We start from the raw sequence: 18,343 nt of genomic DNA, 5'->3' as shown, positions 1-18,343 counted from the left end.
CCGCAGGAGAAGGCAAGCAGAAGTCTGGATCTGTACAGGAGAACCGTAGAGTACAGTGCCACAAAGCAATTTGGGAGGCCCTGGAACTGGGCCAAGAGTGCTAGGTATTTGTCCCGAACTATCCATTCTGGAATTTAAAAAAAAAAAAAAAACAATTATAAAATGAGCAGTTCTTGAAGTTTGTGGCTCTTCTTGGCTGGGATTTTTTTGCATGAGACAACTCATGTGAAAGGGATATGACAAGAGTCAGCTGGAACACTGGGACTGAATTCCATTTCTGCCTCATGTTAATGCTTTTGGATTAACTGCTTAGCCTTGAACTTCGGCTCAATGATTGCGGCCATTGCAACGACGATTTTAAAAATCTCAGGTCGCCTTCCTCAAAATTGCTCCAAATTCTAGTTGTTGTCCCATCAGCTATCAAAGGTTGGTGTGGTGTGTGTTTGTCTTTTCGAAGACCATACATTTTATGATTGGGTGGGGATTGGGATATTGTTTTGCAAAGAAGAGATGGTTGGAAATGATGCAGGAATGTGAATTCCCCGACAAAACAGTATTCTAGCATTCTTGGAAATCTTCTTCTTAAAACTGTTTATTTAAACTGTCTAAGAGTTTATTTTTGGTGTGCTGGCATAATAATCAAGGAGGGTACCACCCATAGTTTATTGCTGTCTATGTATGGCAGACTTGATTAGAAAAAGGTGCAATTCATGGTGTAAGTATGAAACCAATGCAGGAAGTCCTTAACTTACGACCACAATTTGAGCCTAAAATTTCTGTTGGGAAGCGAGTCATTAAGTGAATTTTGCCCAGTTTTACTACTTTTCTTGTCATAGTTGTTAAATAATCACTGCAGTTGTTAAGTTAGTAACCTGGTTGTTAAGTGAATCTGGCTCTCCCATTGTTTGTCAGAAGATTGCCAAAGGCGGATCATATGACCTCAGGATGCTGCAACCGTCATAAATATGAGTCCGTTGCCAAGCATCTGAATTTTAATCATACGACCATGGAGACACTACAACAGTTGTTAGTGTGAAAATCGGTCATAAATCACTTTTTTCAGGACCATTGTAACCTTGAATGGTCACAAAGTGAGCTGTTGTAAGTCAAGGACTACCTGTATAAGGATTTTCCTTTCTATGACCTTAAGAACTATTTGCCTTTTGGAAAATGTTAGTTGAGTCCTTGATCGGAAAAAGGGGTGGTTCCAGGGCAGCCTTCTGATTTGGGTTGAAATGGTTTCTTCAAGATAAGAGTAACAAAGATTTTCCACTCTCTTCTTGTTCTTCTTCTTTTTTTAATCTTATAAATCATCCAGGAGGCCAGGAACCTGCAATACTTGACGTAAGTAATACTCCATTGTTATTATTATCAGTAAGAATCAGTCAACCAGATGGTTAGGTTAGACTTGGCGTTTGCATCCAACTATCAAGGGACGCGGTGGCTCAGTGGCTAAGAAGCTGAGCTTGTCGATCGAAAGGTCGGCAGTTCAGCAGTTCGAATCCCTAGTGCCACGTAACGGGGTGAGCTCCCGTTACTTGTCCCAGCTTCTGCCAACCTAGCAGTTCGAAAGCACGTAAAAAAAATGCAAGTAGAAAAATAGGGACCACCCTTGGTGGGAAGGTAACAGCATTCTGTGTGCCTTTGGCGTTTAGTCATGCCGGCCACATGACCACAGAGACGTCTTCGGACAGCGCTGGCTCTTTGGCTTTAAAATGGAGATGAGCACCGCCCCCTAGATTCGGGAACGACTAGCACATACCATGTTTCCCCAAAAATAAGTCCCTGTCTTATATTTTTTTTGAACCCTGAAATAAGTGCTTGGCCTTATTGCCATGTGCTCAAAAGCCCGATTGGGCTTATTATCAGGGGATGTCTTATTTTGGGGGAAACAGGGTATGTGCGAGGGGAACCTTTACCTTTACCTTTATCCAACTATCAAGTCCTTCCCAAAAACTTGAGAGAGGCAGATGTTCCTTCCATCTTCTTGACAATTTGTTCTCCAAAGTTTTCCCCTCCCTTCTCCCTTCTCATCAGGAGGGTTAGATTGGATTCCAGGTAGGTTGAATTGGAGAGCAAGCTTTATCCCCTGAAGGCTAAAACCTATGCTTGTAGGAACTGGGTACGTCCAGTTTAATGAAAAGAAGGGGTGACATAATAGCAGTGTTCCAATATCTAACGGGCTGTTACAAAGACTAGAAGTTCAAGCTCTTCTCCAAAGCACCAGAAGGGAGGACAGGAAGCAGTGGATGGAAACTAATCAAGTAGAGAACCAATCTAGAACTAAGGAGAAATTTCCTGACTGTGAGAACAATTAATCAATGGAATGATGTGTCTCCAAAAGTTATGGGTGTTCCATCACTGGAGCTTTTTAAGAAGACATTTGTCCGAAATAGTTGTTCTGTCCCCGTTCCACTCACGCACCCCCACAGACGGCCCGGAGTTAATAAGCCACATGACAAAATTCTTTGAAAATAAAGCTGGCAGCAACCCAGTGGCTAGCTGCCAATTCAGACTTTACTCACACAAAACAAAGATTAGACTGCCAGCATTCTGATAAAACAGGCAGAGTTTTCAACAATACAAGGATTAATCCAAATGCAGTCCGATAAAGCAGGCAAAGTCCAGTAATGCAGAGATCATGGATTATTTCTAGTTTTTGCTCGTCACAAACTGAACCGGCCACCACACCCACATTTATACCCTGTGGGGTGTGGTCCAGTGACTCAGCTAATTTCTGGCACGCCTTCCCCTCTGCTGCGCACGCTTCTCCCTGTGCCTCTGGCAAGGGTCCAGCCAGCACTTATCTCCTTCGTCGCTGTCCACCTGTGGCTGCGGGGACGTGCTTGGCTCTGAGCCTATCTTTTGGCCTTCAGTGTCCTCCGGAGGCATGGCCAAAGAGGAGGGTCCTGGAGAGGGAGGCCTTGCCAACTCCTCTTCCTCACTCTCAGAGTCTGCATCGGTTGATAGCCCAAGCTCAGGCAACAGAGCCACAACAATGGTAGAGGGTCTCCTGCTTGAGCAAGGGGTTGGACTAGAAGACTTCCAAATTCCCTTCCAACTCTTTATTTATTGCCCTGCAAAGGGGTTCAGCACCCACTTTTCCTATCAAAAGGTGAACGCCAGCCCCAGCATTCTTCTTTTGCAAGCCATCTGCGGAGAACCCTCTGGGCCTGCTAACCTTTCGTTTCATGTTGCAGCTCCCTGTCCCACCCATTGCGGCTTCCAGCCGTTGGACTTGGGATCAAGAAGAAGAAAGGAAAAGGCAAGAGAAATGGCAAGCAGAGCAGGAGCGCTTACTCCAGGTCTGGATGAAAGTGTGTGGTTGCCCTTCCTGCTAGAGCTAGAGCAGAACATCCTGACTAAAGCATTTCTGGTTGCTGACCCTCCTCCAGGGCCTCTCATCTAGGTGAAGCACTTGAGGATAGAAGCCCTGCCCCAACATGCTACCTACAGATAGACAATGGCAGGACGATTCTATCCCAGTCCATTCGGCTCCCCATCCAGCAGCTATCAATGGATCTTTGCCCATATAAAGCTGGGGATGGTTTAGTGACTGAGTCTCCTTCATAGATCTTGGAGATCCATCTAGGGCAGGGGTGTCAAACTCAAGGCCTGCAGGCCAGATCTAAGCACCCCACAGGCCGCATCCGGCCGTCCTGGAAACAGTGAAGGGCCAGTCCATGGTGCCTCTGCTAGCAAAAATGGAGCTTGGGAGGGCCACACGCAACCCTCCTGAGCTCCGTTTTCATTGGCAGAGGGTTGCAGGAGGCTGTCCCAGCCAAAAATGGAGCTCAAGAGCCTGTTATTGCCAGCAGAGCTCTTGGGCCACCACCGGGTGCCCCCGACAGTGATGTAAACCTGGCCACGCCCACCCCGGCCCCCCAAAGTCAAACACAACCTGATGTGGCCCTCAATGAAATCAAGTTTGACACCCCTGGCCTAGAGGAAAGAGCCAATAAAGGAGAATATTGGCAAGCTCAGGGTTGCAATGAAGGGTTAGGGTTCCTTGCATTCCCGTCCGTTCCTTACTCTAATCCAGGGGTCCCCAAACTTGGCAACTTTAAGACTTGTAGACTTCAACTCCCAGGATTCTCCAGCCGGCATAGCTTGAAGACTTCTGGTCTAATCCTTTGCATGGTGTTGCTAACCAAAGGGGAACAGCTTGCTGGGTTTGTCGGCAGGGAAAATATTCTGTTTCCTGGGGTTTCTCTTTGCATTTGTAAGACTTTGTCTTGATTTGCTTCTCCCCATCAGGAGCAGTACAAGCGTGAGCAAGAGAGGCTTAAGGAAGAGTGGCTGAAAGCCCAGCAGGAGGCAGAAAAGGACATCTCCAGTTACTTAAAAGAGGTCAGTTCTCAGCCTTTTTGTGGTTTGACCTCATGGGCAGAAATTTGCTCTTGAGCTTCTCAAGGCCGTTTCTGAAGCAATACATCTGGAAGGCAGAAGCTCTGGGCATTCTTGTGGCTTTGTTGAGAAAAAGCTGAATATAGGGAAAGCATAAACCTCCCCCCTCCCCAAAAAAAGAAATCAGGGGTGAAATCCAGCAGATTCTGACAGTTCTGTAGAACCTGTAGTGGAAATTTTGACCAGTTCAGAGAACCAGCAAATACCACCTCTGGCTGGCCCCAGAGTGGGGTGGGAATGGAGATTTTGCAATATCCTTCCCATTGGAGTGGGATAGGAATGGAGATTTTGCAGTATCCTTCCCCTGCCATGCCCACCAAGCCACGCCCGCAGAACCAGTAGTAAAAAATTTTGAAAACCCACCACTGGTCTGAAGTGACATAAAGTCAACTCCCAAGACAGGTGGAATATCTTTTGCTTCATTGTTTTAATCCACTGATCCAAATCTTTACTATTACCTGGAATATCTTTCCAATGAAAGATCAATCACGTGTACCTCAATTCATAGCAAAACATACCTAACTTTTTCTTCTGTTCGTTCTCCAAGCTTGTGGGTTGGTTTCCAAACGTTTCATTACCACGCTAGGTAACATCTTCAGCGGAGTTTGGGGAATGTCAGTGTCAGTGTTCTGAGGGTCTTGTGATGGGTCAGGTGCAGGGGTGAAATGCTCCCAGTTCGGACCGCATCGCCTGATCCGGTAGCGATGGAGGCGGGTGGTTCGGAGAACCGGTAGCAAAAATCCCTGCCCCCCCCCACATTGCCCAGCTGAGCCGCGCAATCATCAGAGGCTTTTTTTTTAATTTTTAAAAGCATTTTTTCTACAACCTCTTTGGCCGAAAAAATGCTTTTAAAAGTTAAAAAAAAAAGCCTCTGATGATCACGCGGCTCAGCTGGGATCATCAGAGGCTTTTAAAAGCATTTGTTCTACAACCTCTTTTTAAAAGGAAAAAAAATAGCCTCTGCTGATCAGGCAAGTCAGCTGGGATCATCAGAGGCTTTAAAAGCATTTTTTGCAACCTCTTCAGCCAAAGAGGGTGTAAAAAAAATGGTTTTAAAAGTTTAAAAAAAAAAGTTGGCCACACCCACTCAGTCATATTAAACCCCACCACCACCAAGCCACGCCCACAGAACCGGTAGTAACAAATTTTACATTTCACCACTGGTCAGATGTGAGTCATCAGTGAGAGTCTTGTGATGGGTGTTGTGATGGGGAGGGTACATCGGATGAGGGCCATTGGGAGGTGAAGTGCTGGTTGGGGGATTGTGTAGGTTGTTTGAGGGTCAGTGCTGTCTCTGGTTGGCTGTGTGGTTGATTTAGATTCTGAGCAGTGCATAGGCTGGTTGTAGGTCAATGTGTCCCTTGATGGAATTACTTGTGAAGTGCCACACTTCAATGAACTCACGAGCGTGGCGGGTGGTAGCGTGGCCAATGATTTTTGTATTGCTCCAATCAAACTGGTGCTGTTTGGTGTCGGTTTGGAATAGAGAGTAAGGTTTTGGGATCGTGGCGTTTGACTGCCAGCCAGTGTTTGTGGATCCTGTTTTTTAATTAATGTGATTGTCAGCGTTCCAAATTATGATCTCCTCCAGCGCCGACATGAATGAAAGAGGGAGAAGCTTTGCTTTAATGCTGAGATGAACTTTTACCTAGTTCCCTGCTCTTTAGTAGATAGCGTTACCTGGGTGACAGAGGGAGGGGGGAAATTCCTGTGAAAAGAAAGTGCTTGGGACAAAGAGATGGATCTGCACGATGGCCAATGAGACATTGGGGTTGAAGAACGGAAAGGGAGGGGTTTGGAAGGAGGTGCCAGTTTTGGCTGCACAAGGAGTTCAGGGATGTCGTTCTCTTATTCTTAAATAAAAAAAAAGATTCATTAGAGACCTTGCGTTTGAGAATGAAGTTTATTTAAGATAGCAACAAAACCTGACAGTGATGTTTGTCCCACATAGAACACTGACACTGACATCCCCTAAACTCCACTGAAGATGTTAACTAGTGTGGTAATGAAATGTTTGGAAACCAACCCACAAGCTCGGAGAACAAACCTTCACTCTCATCCTACACCCGAGCTACCGATATTCACCACTATTTCTCTTCTGAGTTTAATTTCTGCAAAACTTGTATTCTTTTCTAGGAACAGACTAACCTGACATCCCCTTCTATGACTGGGAGTATACAGGAAGCCCCAACTTTTTTGTGGGAAAGAAATGGAAGTAACAGGACTGCTTATCTTAGTTCTGAAAGAAATTGGGAAGAGGAAAGCAAGCCGGAGAATCAGAAGAAAGATCGTGAGCTAGCGAGAAGCAGCTTACAACAACAAGGAATGTTACAGGTGGAGCAAAAGAAAAAGTTACAAGAAATAGAAAATGGGAAGGAATGGAATGGACAAGACACAGTGTACTATGCAAAGGAACCAAGTTATCCAGAAGAAGTACCTCAAAAACCACAGGTAGAACCTGTCAAGGAATCAAGGCATTGGGAAGAAACATCTCAAAATCTTCTGATGGACCCAATTAAAGAACCAAACCATGGTGAAGAAACATCTCAGAATCAGTTTTTTGAACCCATCAAAGAATCAGGGTATCAGGAAGAGACATCTCAAAAGTTAGTGCTGGAACAAGTCAAGGAACCAAGGTTTTGGGAAGAAGTATCTCACAAAACTCACGTAGAAATAATCAAGGATTTAAGATACCAGGAAGAAACATCTCCAAACCTGCTGATGGAACCTATCAAGGAACCACGGTATTGGGAAGAAACATCTAAGGACCTGCTGATGGAACCTATCAAGGAACCAAGGTATCGGGAAGAAGCATCTCGGGACCTTCTGATGGAACCTATCAAGGAACCAAGATATTGGGAAGAAGCATCTAAGGACCTGCTGATGGAACCTATCAAGGAACCAAGGTATCATGATGAAGCATCTCAAAAGCTGTTAGTGGAACCTATCAAGGAACCAAGGTATCGGGAAGAAGCACCTCGGGACCTGCTGATGGAACCTATCAAGGAACCAAGGTATCATGATGAAGCATCTCAAAAGCTGTTAGTGGAACCTATCAAGGAACCAAGGTATCGGGAAGAAGCACCTCGGGACCTGCTGATGGAACCAATCAAGGAACCAAGGTATTGGGAAGAAACATCTAAGGACCTGCTGATGGAACCAATCAAGGAACCAAGGTATTGGGAAGAAACATCTAAGGACCTGCTGATGGAACCAATCAAGGAACCAAGATACCAGGAAGAAGCATCTCAAAAGCTGTTAGTGGAACCTATCAAGGAACCAAGGTACCGTGAAGAAGCATCTCAAAAGCTGCTGGTGGAACCAGTCAAGGAAGTTTCAATGCAAAGATTTCAGTATCAAAGGTTTGCATTATTCTATTCTGTAATCTTAGATTTAAGGTTTAGGGGAAAAAATTATGGAAATTCTATAAAAGCTGGATTATTAATACATGATGTGACACAAAACCATAGTACTTTATGAGCTAGTGTCCAGAATGGGCTTGGGTCTGTGGTGAGACTTGTGCCATCTTCTCTTAGCTCCCAGACAGTAAATAGATGTGATTTCCCTCCTTGGTTCCCAGTATTTCTAATGGAAACTTTGTCCCAGTGTGCAGTGTGAACGTTCCTTACTGCCAGGGGTGGGTTCTACTTACCTTTACTACCGGTTCGCATCGCGAGCGTGCACATGCTTGCTTCTGCACATGCGCAGATCACCTATGACAGTGATGGCTAACCTTTTTGCCATCGTGTGTAGGGGGGGAGGTTCACGCATGTGCGTGCCCACACCCATAATTCTATGTGCCCCGCCCTGCGCATGCACACTCAACCCCCCTCCCCCCCTGCTCCTGGCATGCGGTGGCCCGGTAGGCCATTTTTCTTTCTCACCTGGCTCCAGATCCTCTCTATGCATCTGGGGAGGGCGAAAACAGCCTTCCCCACCCCCTTGGAGGCCCTCCGGAGGCCTGAAACGGCCCATTTCCCAACGCCTGGTTGGGCAGGAAGTGACATTTTTTGCTGTCCCCAGCCTCCAGAGCCCTCCCCAGATGCCCTCTGGAGGCAGGAAACAACCTGTTTCCCTACTTCTGGTGGGGCCAGAAGGCCCAAAAATCAGCTGGCTGGCGCGCGCATCCGCACCAGAGCTGAGCTGGTGTGCCCACTGATATGGCTACCCGTGCCACTTGTGGCACGCGTGCCATAGGTTCGCCATCACGGACCTATAATGACGTCTGGGTCAGTGGGCGGAGCCTCCCGCCGGTTTTACTACTGGTTCTTGTGAACCGGTCCGAACTGGGGGCAACCCAGCACTGCTTACTGCCCTCTCTTCTTAGTAAAACTGAGGAAAGGGCTTGTCAGGGTGCCCACATCCAGAAAGTGTTCCTTCCTCAGACTCCTTAAGAAGTTGATTGAATCCCCTAAAACCATGGTGTGATGAGAAATGGGTTGCTATGGGCCATTTTTCCTCACAGGCTTCCATCCATAGCTATCTTTGGTGCTGCTTTGGAGGCGTTTTGTTCTTTGATGCCTGTATATTTTGATGCTGCTTTGTTATCTCATTCAAAAGCCTTCACACCAATCATGTTCTGTGAACATCTCAGATCATCTCAACCATCTCTACAGGTCACAGTCTTACTACTAAAGATAGCTTGCCAGTAAAACACTACTTGCCAAGCTCTAGCAGCTATGTTGGACAGAGGCCCGATAGTAAAAATTGACATGGGAAATTCAAGTCAACGATTTGCTATATTGCAGTGTACAGATCTGTATTCCTAACTCAGATACTTGTCAAAGACTAATTATGGAACTTGTGATCCAGAGAACTATGCACATTTTTTAGCTAGATGATCAAACATGAGGGCCACTCCTAGCCTAGGCAATGTCTATCCTTTGGTGATTGCACAGAGGAATATCAGCTGGCAGGAGGCAGGAGATGCACCTTGTTTGTCATAGCCCCCGTCTTTAGAACATTCTCTCTTCAGAGATTAGAATGGCCCCAACATCCTTGAAGACCTATGTGCCTGGCCCTGAAGACTCTAGTACCATGATGGCGAACCTATGGCACGTGTGCCAGAGGTGGCACATGGAGCCATATCTGTGGGCACACAAGCGTTGCCTTAGCTCAGCTCCAGTGCTTATGCGCGTGCCAGCCACCTGTTTTTCAGGCCTTCCGGGCCCACCGGAAGTCGGGAAACGGGCCGTTTCCAGCCTCCGGAAGCTCTCCAGAGGGGTGGGGAAGGCCGTTTTCACCCTCCCCAGGCTCCAAGAAAGCCTCTGGAGCCTGGGGAGGGCGAGAAACAGGCCTACCGGGCACTCCGGTAACCTTTTTGCCGTCGCATGCCAAAAGCGTGGGAAGCGGGGGGTTGCGCATGTGCAGGGGGGCGGGGGGAATTGAATTATGGGCATGGGCACATGCATCCACACCCCCTACCCTGCGCTCCCCCGCTTTTGGCACGCAACGGCAAAAAGGTTAGTCATCACTACTCTAGTGTGTGAAGGGCCCCATTTCCTGGTTACCTATGGTTATGATTTTATAATTGTTCACAACCCATTTATTGGTTGGAGATGGGCAGCCATAGAAGATGATGGATGGATGGAGGGATGAATAGAAGCTCTTGGACTTTACCCTAGCTAACTCTTGTTTATGGTCTCTTTATTTCAGACATTATGAATCACCAAGACTCTCCAATGAGCAAGGAAAGCACTTCAATGTCGACAGGTAAAAATTAGTGAGATTTTACTAATGGTACTGTTAGAAATTTTTAAAAGGAAATGGTGCTTCCTGGTCTTACCCTTTTGGAAAGTGGATCACTTTTGAGTGATTTCTTTCTTTTTTAGTTACACCATTTCCTAAATATGTCCCTACATGCTGGATTCATGGTTTGGTACAGGACAGGCACAAACCAGGCCAACCAAGTGCTGTCCAACCTTTTTGAACTTATGTCAGTGTTATCTAGCATGGGCATCAGTATTACAGATATGGTGTCCCCCATGTTTGAAAGCTGCTGGAATGGTTCCTTCTGTTTTAATCTCTCTGGGCCATCGGTCTCAAGGTTCAGCTCTTTAGGCTGGGACCTCCTGCCACCAAGTGTGGCTGAACCCCTCTCATCACTGGATGGTGATGAGAAATCTGGAATAAACCCACCAAGGATCTCTGTAGCCACTTCAGTGCTGACATCTACTCAGGGGTGAAATCCAGCAGGTTCTGATAAGAAAACCTTTATCATCCCTGGAAATTGGGCTGGGTGGAAAAACTTATTCCATTTTTCCAGAAAGATAGAACTTGTTGACTTTTCCAAAAGAAGATGAAGGTTCAGCAAGAGAGACCGGAGACACTGGGTGGAGTAGAATTGCCCCTTTGCCTACCCTCTAAAATGGGCGGATGCTGGGCTTAAACAGAGTCCCTTGTTGGCCATGCTGTTGAAGTGGGAGTTGGACGTAGCTCAGTCTGTTGATCAGGGGTGAAATCCAGCAGGTTCTGACAAGTTCTGGAGAACCAATAGCGGAAATTTTGAGCAGTTCGGAGAACCGGTAGCAGAAATTTTGAGTAGTTCGGAGAACCGGCAAATACCATCTCTGGCTGGCCCCGGAGTGGGGTGGGAATGGAGATTTTGCAGTATCCTTCCCCCAGGAGTGGGGAGGGAATGGGGATTTTGCAGTATCCTTCCCCTGGAGTAGGGTAGAAATGGAGATTTTGCAATATCCTTCCCCTGCCCTGCCCACCGAGCCACACCACACCCACCAAGCCACTCCCACAGAACCGTTAGTAAAAAAAATTGGATTTCACCACTGCATCTACTGCATTAGTGTGGGGTGCGGCTTAGATTTGCGTGCTTCGTTTGCAGACACTAAAGATGCAGAGATACCGTTTAATAAAATCCAGCCCTGCACGTTCGGCAGAGAAAATGCCATTCTGGTTTCGTGCCTTAGGATGAATTTTCCTCCTGGAAAATATATATATATATATATATATTCAACATCTGCAACAGATTGGAAGAAACAGTTGGCAGCCTATAACTAAAAGGCCCAGACCAAAATCTTGAGATTCTTGGATCAGGCAAAACCACATGCTAATTTTATTCTTGGGAACTCTTGAGTAATACTAAAGTGATATCTTGTCATATCATAGTTTCTGCTGTGAAGTTATTACTTCCCATTTTTCTGGGGCTTCATCGGTACCCTTAGAAATAATCCCTGAATCACCAAAGTTTTTCAGCACCCTTTGGGTAACGTATGTTTCAGGTGATATCCTGTGAAGAATCTCTATAATATAATTTCTCCATTTTTTTTCCCCAGAAATAAATCCAGATCAACTACTGATTTAGACAATCCTCAGCCCAGTGGTAAGTGCTTTCTTGGAAAGGGGGAAAAAAACAGGCAGAAAGCCAGGCCAAGAAGGGGGAACCTGTAAATGTCTTTGACTTACCCAGTTCATTTAGTGACCATTCAAAGCTACGACGACACTGAAAAAAGTGATTTACGAGCATTTTCCACACTTACAACCGTTGCAGCATCCCCATGATCATGTGATCAAAATTCGGGTGCTTGGCAATTGGTTCATATTTATAATGGTTGCAATATCCTAGGGTCTTTTGAGACCTTTTGACAAGTAAATTCAGTGCGGAAGCCAGATTCACTTAACAACCATGTTACTAATAGCAATAGCACAGACTTATATACCGCCTCACAGTGCTTTACAGCCCTCTCTAAGCAGTTTTACAGAGTCAGCCTATTGTCCCCAACAACGTGGGTCCTCATTTTACCCACCTTGGAAGGATGGAAGGCTGAGTCAACCTTGAGCCTGGTGAGATTTGAACTGCCAAATTGCATGCAGCCGGCAGTCAGCAGAAGTAGCCTGCAGTACTGCACTCTAACCACCGTGCCACTGTGGCTCACTAACTTAAACATCTGCAGTGATTCACTTAACAACTGGGGCAAGAAAGATCGTAAAATGGGGCAAAACTCACTTAACAAATGACCCACTTAACATCATAAATGTTGGGCTCAATTGTGGTCCTACGTGGAGGACTACCTGTAAGATATAACTTCATGGATCCATGACTATAAACGAAGGTTAGGATTTTCTCTGCCTTTGACTCGTTTCAGCATCAGAGTATATATCCTTTCTTTCAGATTAGGTCTTGTTTGGTTCTTAATACCAAATTATTAAGAACCAAAACGAAGATATTAGATGCTGGACAGATCAGAGATTTATTTATTTTTTTAATTTATTTTTATATGCCGCCCTTCTCCGGAGACTCAGGGTGGCTCATAATGTGTTAAGCAATAGCCTTCATACTTTTGTATATTTTATACAAAGTCAGCTTCTTGCCCCCACAAACCGGGTCCTCATTTTACCCACCTTAGAAAGGATGGAAGGCTGAGTCAACCTTGAGCCTGTTGAGAATTGAACTCGCAGTAATTGCAGACAGCTGAGTGTTAAATGCTGCCTTAGCAGGAGGCATTAGCCTCCTACGCCACTCAGGCTCCTTATATATAGATAATGATTGGATTGATTTTTTTAGTAAATAAGAAACCGTGTAGACTTTCTATGAGTAAACCACAATAACCGACTGTTAACAGAGTGCTTTGAACTTTAACTTCGCTATTATATAACCTATTTTTTTTCCTTTCATATGTAAATGTATGACAAGTCAGTTGGGTTGCAGATAGATTAGATAGACAGTATAGTATAGATCAGTGATGGCTAACCTTTTTGCCATCACGTGCCAAAAGTGGGAGGAGCGTGGGGGATTTGCGCCCATGAGTGCCCATACCCATAATTCAATGTGCCCCACTCCCCTGCACATGTGTGTGTGAGACCCCTCTCCCGTGTTCCCCCCGCTTTTGGCACGCAATGGCATGGAGGGCCCGGTAGGCCCGTTTTTCGCCCTCCCCAGGCTCCAGAGGCTTTCTAGGAGCCTGGAAAGGGCAAAAACTGCCTTCCCACGCCCCCGGAGGCCCTCCGGAGCCTGGAAATAGCCCGTTTCCTGACTTCCTGTGGGCCCGGAAAGGCCGAAAATCAGGTGGCTGGTGCGCACATGCATGCTGGAGCTGAGCTAGGGCAACGCTCGCGTGCCCACAGATACAGCTCCACATGCCACCTGTGCCACACGTGTGCCATAGGTTCGCCATCACGGGTATAGATAGATATACATTTTGAACCAGCTTTGCAAAGGGAGAAGCTATTATTGTTGCGCTAGATTTGTCAGTGTTCAACTGGGGGCATAATATGTGGTTTTGTCTTATTTTTTTTTTAATTCACGTTTTGTTAAGGTTATTGTCTTGCTTTTCCTTTGCCAACGTTAAACCTTTTTTCTTTTGGATTTTGTATTTTCATCTTCTGAACCAAAAAAAAAAAATATTCAAATTAGGGCTGAAGAAGAAGTTTTCTGAGCAATCTTGGAATACCACCAACTCGCTAAAAAGATCTCAGAAGGAACAGGGATTGTCAGCCGCTGAGCTGGAAAGGCAGCAGATTCTTCAGGAAATGAAGAAAAGGACCTCTCTGCACACGGACAGCAGCTGGATCCGGCAACGCAACGCCAGCGTTCACAAAGAGCCCTTCAGTCTGACCGGCAATAGAATGAGAAGGTAATAGAGACCCCCGCCAGGAATAGGACAATGTCGGCTGGCAACGTCCAGGGGTAGAGCGTTCTCTGTGGGCGCTCCTGCCCTCTGGAATGAGTTACCCACCGAGCTCCAGACGGCCCCTGATCTCCTCTCCTTCCATCGAGGCCTAAAGACTTGGCTGTTTCAACAAACAGGCTGATTCTGATTCTTGGGTTTTATCATTTATTTGTCCCTGTTTTAATTGGTTTTTAATTAGGATTTTCTTTTATTATTGTATGTTTTTTAACTTGTGTTCGCCGCCCTGAGTCCTTTGGGAGAAGGGCGGCATATAAATATTTGTAAATAAATAAATAAATAGCCCTACCGTGACTGAGCCTCCCCAAATCTGATTGATCTGTCCCCGTACCCACACACACACAAACACAGCCAGTCAAGGGTTAAGGAAACACTTTGGAACGCACCCAGGTCTTATCTTCCACTTGGCAGTGATAGACACACCGTCTGCCAAATGCCTTTATTTTCAAAGTAAAACAGAAAGATAAATACTCAAGAGTCCAAATGTCCGACACTTTAAATCTTTCTCTCAGCAGTTCCGGACGAGGCTTTAGTGACTATCTAAGGTTTGCTTTGTTCGTCACAAGGACCACCACCCTCTATTATATAGTCTCTGGGGTGTGGTCCAGTGACTCAGTTCTAATCCCTAGCACGCCTCCTAAGCTGCTGCAAACGTTTATCATGCCTTCGGAGGCGTGCGTCCAGGAATGATGTTTCTTCATCACTCTGATTCGAATCAGCTGTCTCCTCTCCCTCGGCCGGCACTTGAGACAATGCCAGAGGGGAGGGGCCTGGAGAGGGAGGCCTGGCTGACTCCTCTTCCTCATGCTCGGAGCTTTCTTCCTCCGATGGGACAGGCTCAGAGGGCGGGGCCACAACACTGATCTCCCTTTCTGACCCATAGAAGAAGGAAATCTGTCTCTGGAGATTCTCAGTCATCCAGGTCAAAGGTGTTTTTCTCTTCTTTTTTCCCCCCCAAAAGACAACTGGACTTTCTTGTTATTGTTTTTTCCTTGAAGACATTTCGCTTCTCATCCAAGAAGCTTCTTCAGTTCTGACTGGATGGTGGGGAACAGAAGAATTTATATTCCTTGCAGACAGCTTAGACCATGGGTGTGAAACTTGCCGCGTCACGTTGTCGTCACATGATGTTTCGCAATGTTTTTCCCCTTCGCAGAGCTGGGGTGGACGTTGCCTGCATGTGACACATCTGGCCAGTGGGCCACTGGTTTGACACCCCTGGCTTAGATTTAGAATAATTTTATTGTACACTAATCGGCATACATTAAAATGAAATTTTGTGGCATACAGCTCTCAAAGGGTCACCACCTCTGATATACACTACATAAACATGACAAAAATATAAATACATAAATAATTATGCATATACCTACATACCCACACATATTATATGACACAGAGAAACAACAGAGTCTAGTTCAGATGTATACATGTACATGGCGAAAAAAACAAATCTTGTGAGTTTACCAGATGGATAGCATAGGGAACAAAGCTGTTACAGAATCTGCTAGTCCTGCTAAAAATACTTCGAAACTTCCTCCCAGAGAGGAGCAACAGAAACAGACTGTAAAGTATATGAGTGTGGGAGTCTCTTAACAATGCTTTGAGCTCTAAGCACATAGCTCTTATAAGCAGTAACCTGAGTAATGGGAAGCGAGCTTCCTATAATCTTCTCCATTGTCCTCGCCACTCTCTGTATGGACTTTCTATTTGAGGCCCTGCTGCACCAAACCAAACAGTGATGCAGTTTGTTAAAAAGCGCTCAGTCGTGCCTCTGTAAAAAGTGGCCAGGACAGAAGGAGCTGGTCATTTGCATTCTTTTTAGAGAGTTGTTGAGGCCACTTGGAGGTTTGTCTCTGTCCTTTGGGACAACCATGACCTGGATGACTGAGAATCTCATAGACCTCACCAAAATTATTCTCCAGTTATAGTAGTATCTTTTGTGTAGAATGATCAGCTACAGCCACTATAATTTTTTTCTTCCAGAGGTGAGAGCTTAGATAACCTTGACTCTTCAAGAACAAACTCCTGGAGACCTCATTCCTGGATGAACCAGTCTGCATCTTCTACATCTCTGTCAAGCAGCCAAGAGTTTGGCCAGCATATTCCTCCAGTGGTGTCCACCTCCAATCGGGCCTACATGCGCACCCCATCTTCCAGTCTTCCCTCCGCTCCCTCTCCATCTATTAAAACATCTTCCTTGCCCCACATCCCCCCAACGCCTTCTGTTCCTCAAGCTCCATCGCCAACCTCTTCTCAGTCTGGGACGCAACAGCGCAACAGGTATAAGAAGAATCTACTGAATTCTTTTTATTTCTCCCTCGTCTTTTTGGGGGTGGGGTGGGGTGGGGTGGGAGAAACAACCTGGCAACCCTCGAGATCATCTGTGAGTTCCTGACAGTATTAATGGGTATATTATACTACAAAGAAAATATACAGATAGTCCTTGTCTTAACAACCACAATCAAGTCCAAAATTCCTGTTGCTAAGCGTGAGAGTTAAGTGAGTTTTGCCCTATTTTATAACCTTTTCAGTTGTTAAGTGAGTCACTACAGTGGCATGGCTATTAAGTGAATTTGGCATCCCCATTGACTTTGCTTGTCAGAAGGTTCCAAAAATTGATCACAGGACCATGAGTCACTGCAACTATCATAAATATGAGTCAGTTGCCAAATGTCCAGATTTTGATCAAGTAACCAAAGAGGTACTTCAATGGTTATAAGTGTGAAAAATGATCATAAGTCACTTTTTTTCAGTGCTGTTGTAACTTCAAACAGTCACTAAATGAATGGTTGTAAGTCAAGGACTATCTGTATGTCTTCCTCTAAAGTAGATAATCCGTCGTCTTGAGACACCATCCACTGCTCTGAAATTACTGTGATTCTGGCGTGTAATACTACTAGAGATGGTTGATTCATTGCTTTTAGGGAGATTTATAAATACCATGCCTTCATTTGAAACAATTGTGTGTTTTTCTCTGCTTTAGTCACTCTGCTTCTGTTAACAGGAGAATAAGTAACATTTTTTCAGCAATTACGGTGATTGAAAACATATAGTGAGTGCCAACAGAACACCTTTGCATCTGTTTTCTTGTTCCTTTTTTCAAAGTTGCTGAACCCTTTTGTTTTTAATCATTTGTGTTAGAAATTCTGTGTAAAAAAAACACCATGGATCAAACGAAGAGTACAGTCACCATGTGCTTTACTGCTTAACTGTTTTAACTCTGACCAGGAAACTCTACTTAGAACAAAAGAGCATAGAGTATATACCATACATCCAAACCTATAAACACTGCCACCTACTGGCTGAATACTAACTCTAGTTGTTGTATAGAAATACATTCCAACAATGAATTCCAACAATTCGATTATATCATTTTCTCTAAATAAGAACTTACGAGTGTGCTCAAAGTTACTTGATTATTCCTTTCGTGGCTGTTGTTGTTTTACATACTTTGTTGGCCTTTTTTGAACCCGCGATGCCTGGGCTTCTCATTCTCCAGGAAAGAGAGACAAAAGCTCCCTGATAGCCTAAAAGGAGGAGGGAAGATTCCCCCATCCCAGAAGCATTTCTGTGTTACCAGATTTGGCAACTGGCGAGAGGCAGGCTGGGTCTTGAGTCCCATCCGCTACCTTTTATACCGCCTAACTTCAAAGGCATTTCTGTTGGGCATCATGTTGCCTAAATAAGAAGCAGATGCTACAGTTTGAAAACTATCTTCCACCTAAAAGGAACAAGATCAAACTTATGGGCTGTTTCCTACATTTAGCTATGCATAGATTGGTTAAATGATTTAGGTTAACTCTTGAGTTGCGTAATAGCGGTATTTCATTTAAAGTTTGGAGAAGTAACTCTTTTTGGTGATTCATTTCTATCTCAAAGAAGAACATTTCTGCTTTTCTCCTTGGCAGTCCTGGGGTTTTGATTCACTGTTCCTTCTGGGGCCCCGCCTTTTCCTTGTTCAGTTGCTGGTATTCTGCCATCTGCTTCTCAACTACATTCTTGTTCTATATTTAGGTCGGTGAGTGGAAAGCGAATATGTTCCAGCTGCAGAAACACTCTGGGCAAAGGAGCAGCCATGATCATCGAATCTCTTGGCCTTTGCTATCACTTACATTGTTTTAAGGTGAGAGGGGGAACCGGTGAGAGGCAGGGGCAGGTCCTGCCCGTTTGCGTGGAAGCCGATACCCCCGTCCTAGCTGTGCTATCTCCCTTATGTGTAATGTGCAAGACCCAACACAACAAAATCCATCTGCTAATGGGAAATCTTCCATGTTCAACTGTTGCTGGACTCT

At 45.2% G+C, this 18,343-nt stretch overlaps 1 protein-coding gene across 24 annotated transcripts in view; it reads left to right on the top strand.

Moving 5' to 3' along the window:
* LMO7 (LIM domain 7) overlaps positions 1-18,343 on the top strand; it is a 169,857-nt gene that overhangs the window by 146,253 nt on the left and 5,261 nt on the right. For all 24 annotated transcript variants that reach the window (XM_087895542.1, XM_087895540.1, XM_087895534.1 and 21 more), the window contains 9 exons: positions 1,319-1,344; positions 3,201-3,305; positions 4,258-4,350; positions 6,544-7,769; positions 10,063-10,119; positions 11,697-11,743; positions 13,775-13,994; positions 16,035-16,331; positions 18,066-18,174. In XM_087895542.1, the coding sequence (XP_087751668.1) occupies positions 1,319-1,344; positions 3,201-3,305; positions 4,258-4,350; positions 6,544-7,769; positions 10,063-10,119; positions 11,697-11,743; positions 13,775-13,994; positions 16,035-16,331; positions 18,066-18,174 (2,180 nt within the window). The remainder of the gene's footprint in view (positions 1-1,318; positions 1,345-3,200; positions 3,306-4,257; positions 4,351-6,543; positions 7,770-10,062; positions 10,120-11,696; positions 11,744-13,774; positions 13,995-16,034; positions 16,332-18,065; positions 18,175-18,343) is intronic.

Source organism: Pantherophis guttatus, chromosome 5, assembly GCF_059756535.1.
Source record: "Pantherophis guttatus breed Tessera chromosome 5, ASM5975653v1, whole genome shotgun sequence".
Lineage (NCBI taxonomy): Eukaryota > Metazoa > Chordata > Lepidosauria > Squamata > Colubridae > Pantherophis > Pantherophis guttatus.
This window is presented reverse-complemented; position numbering and strand designations above follow the sequence as displayed.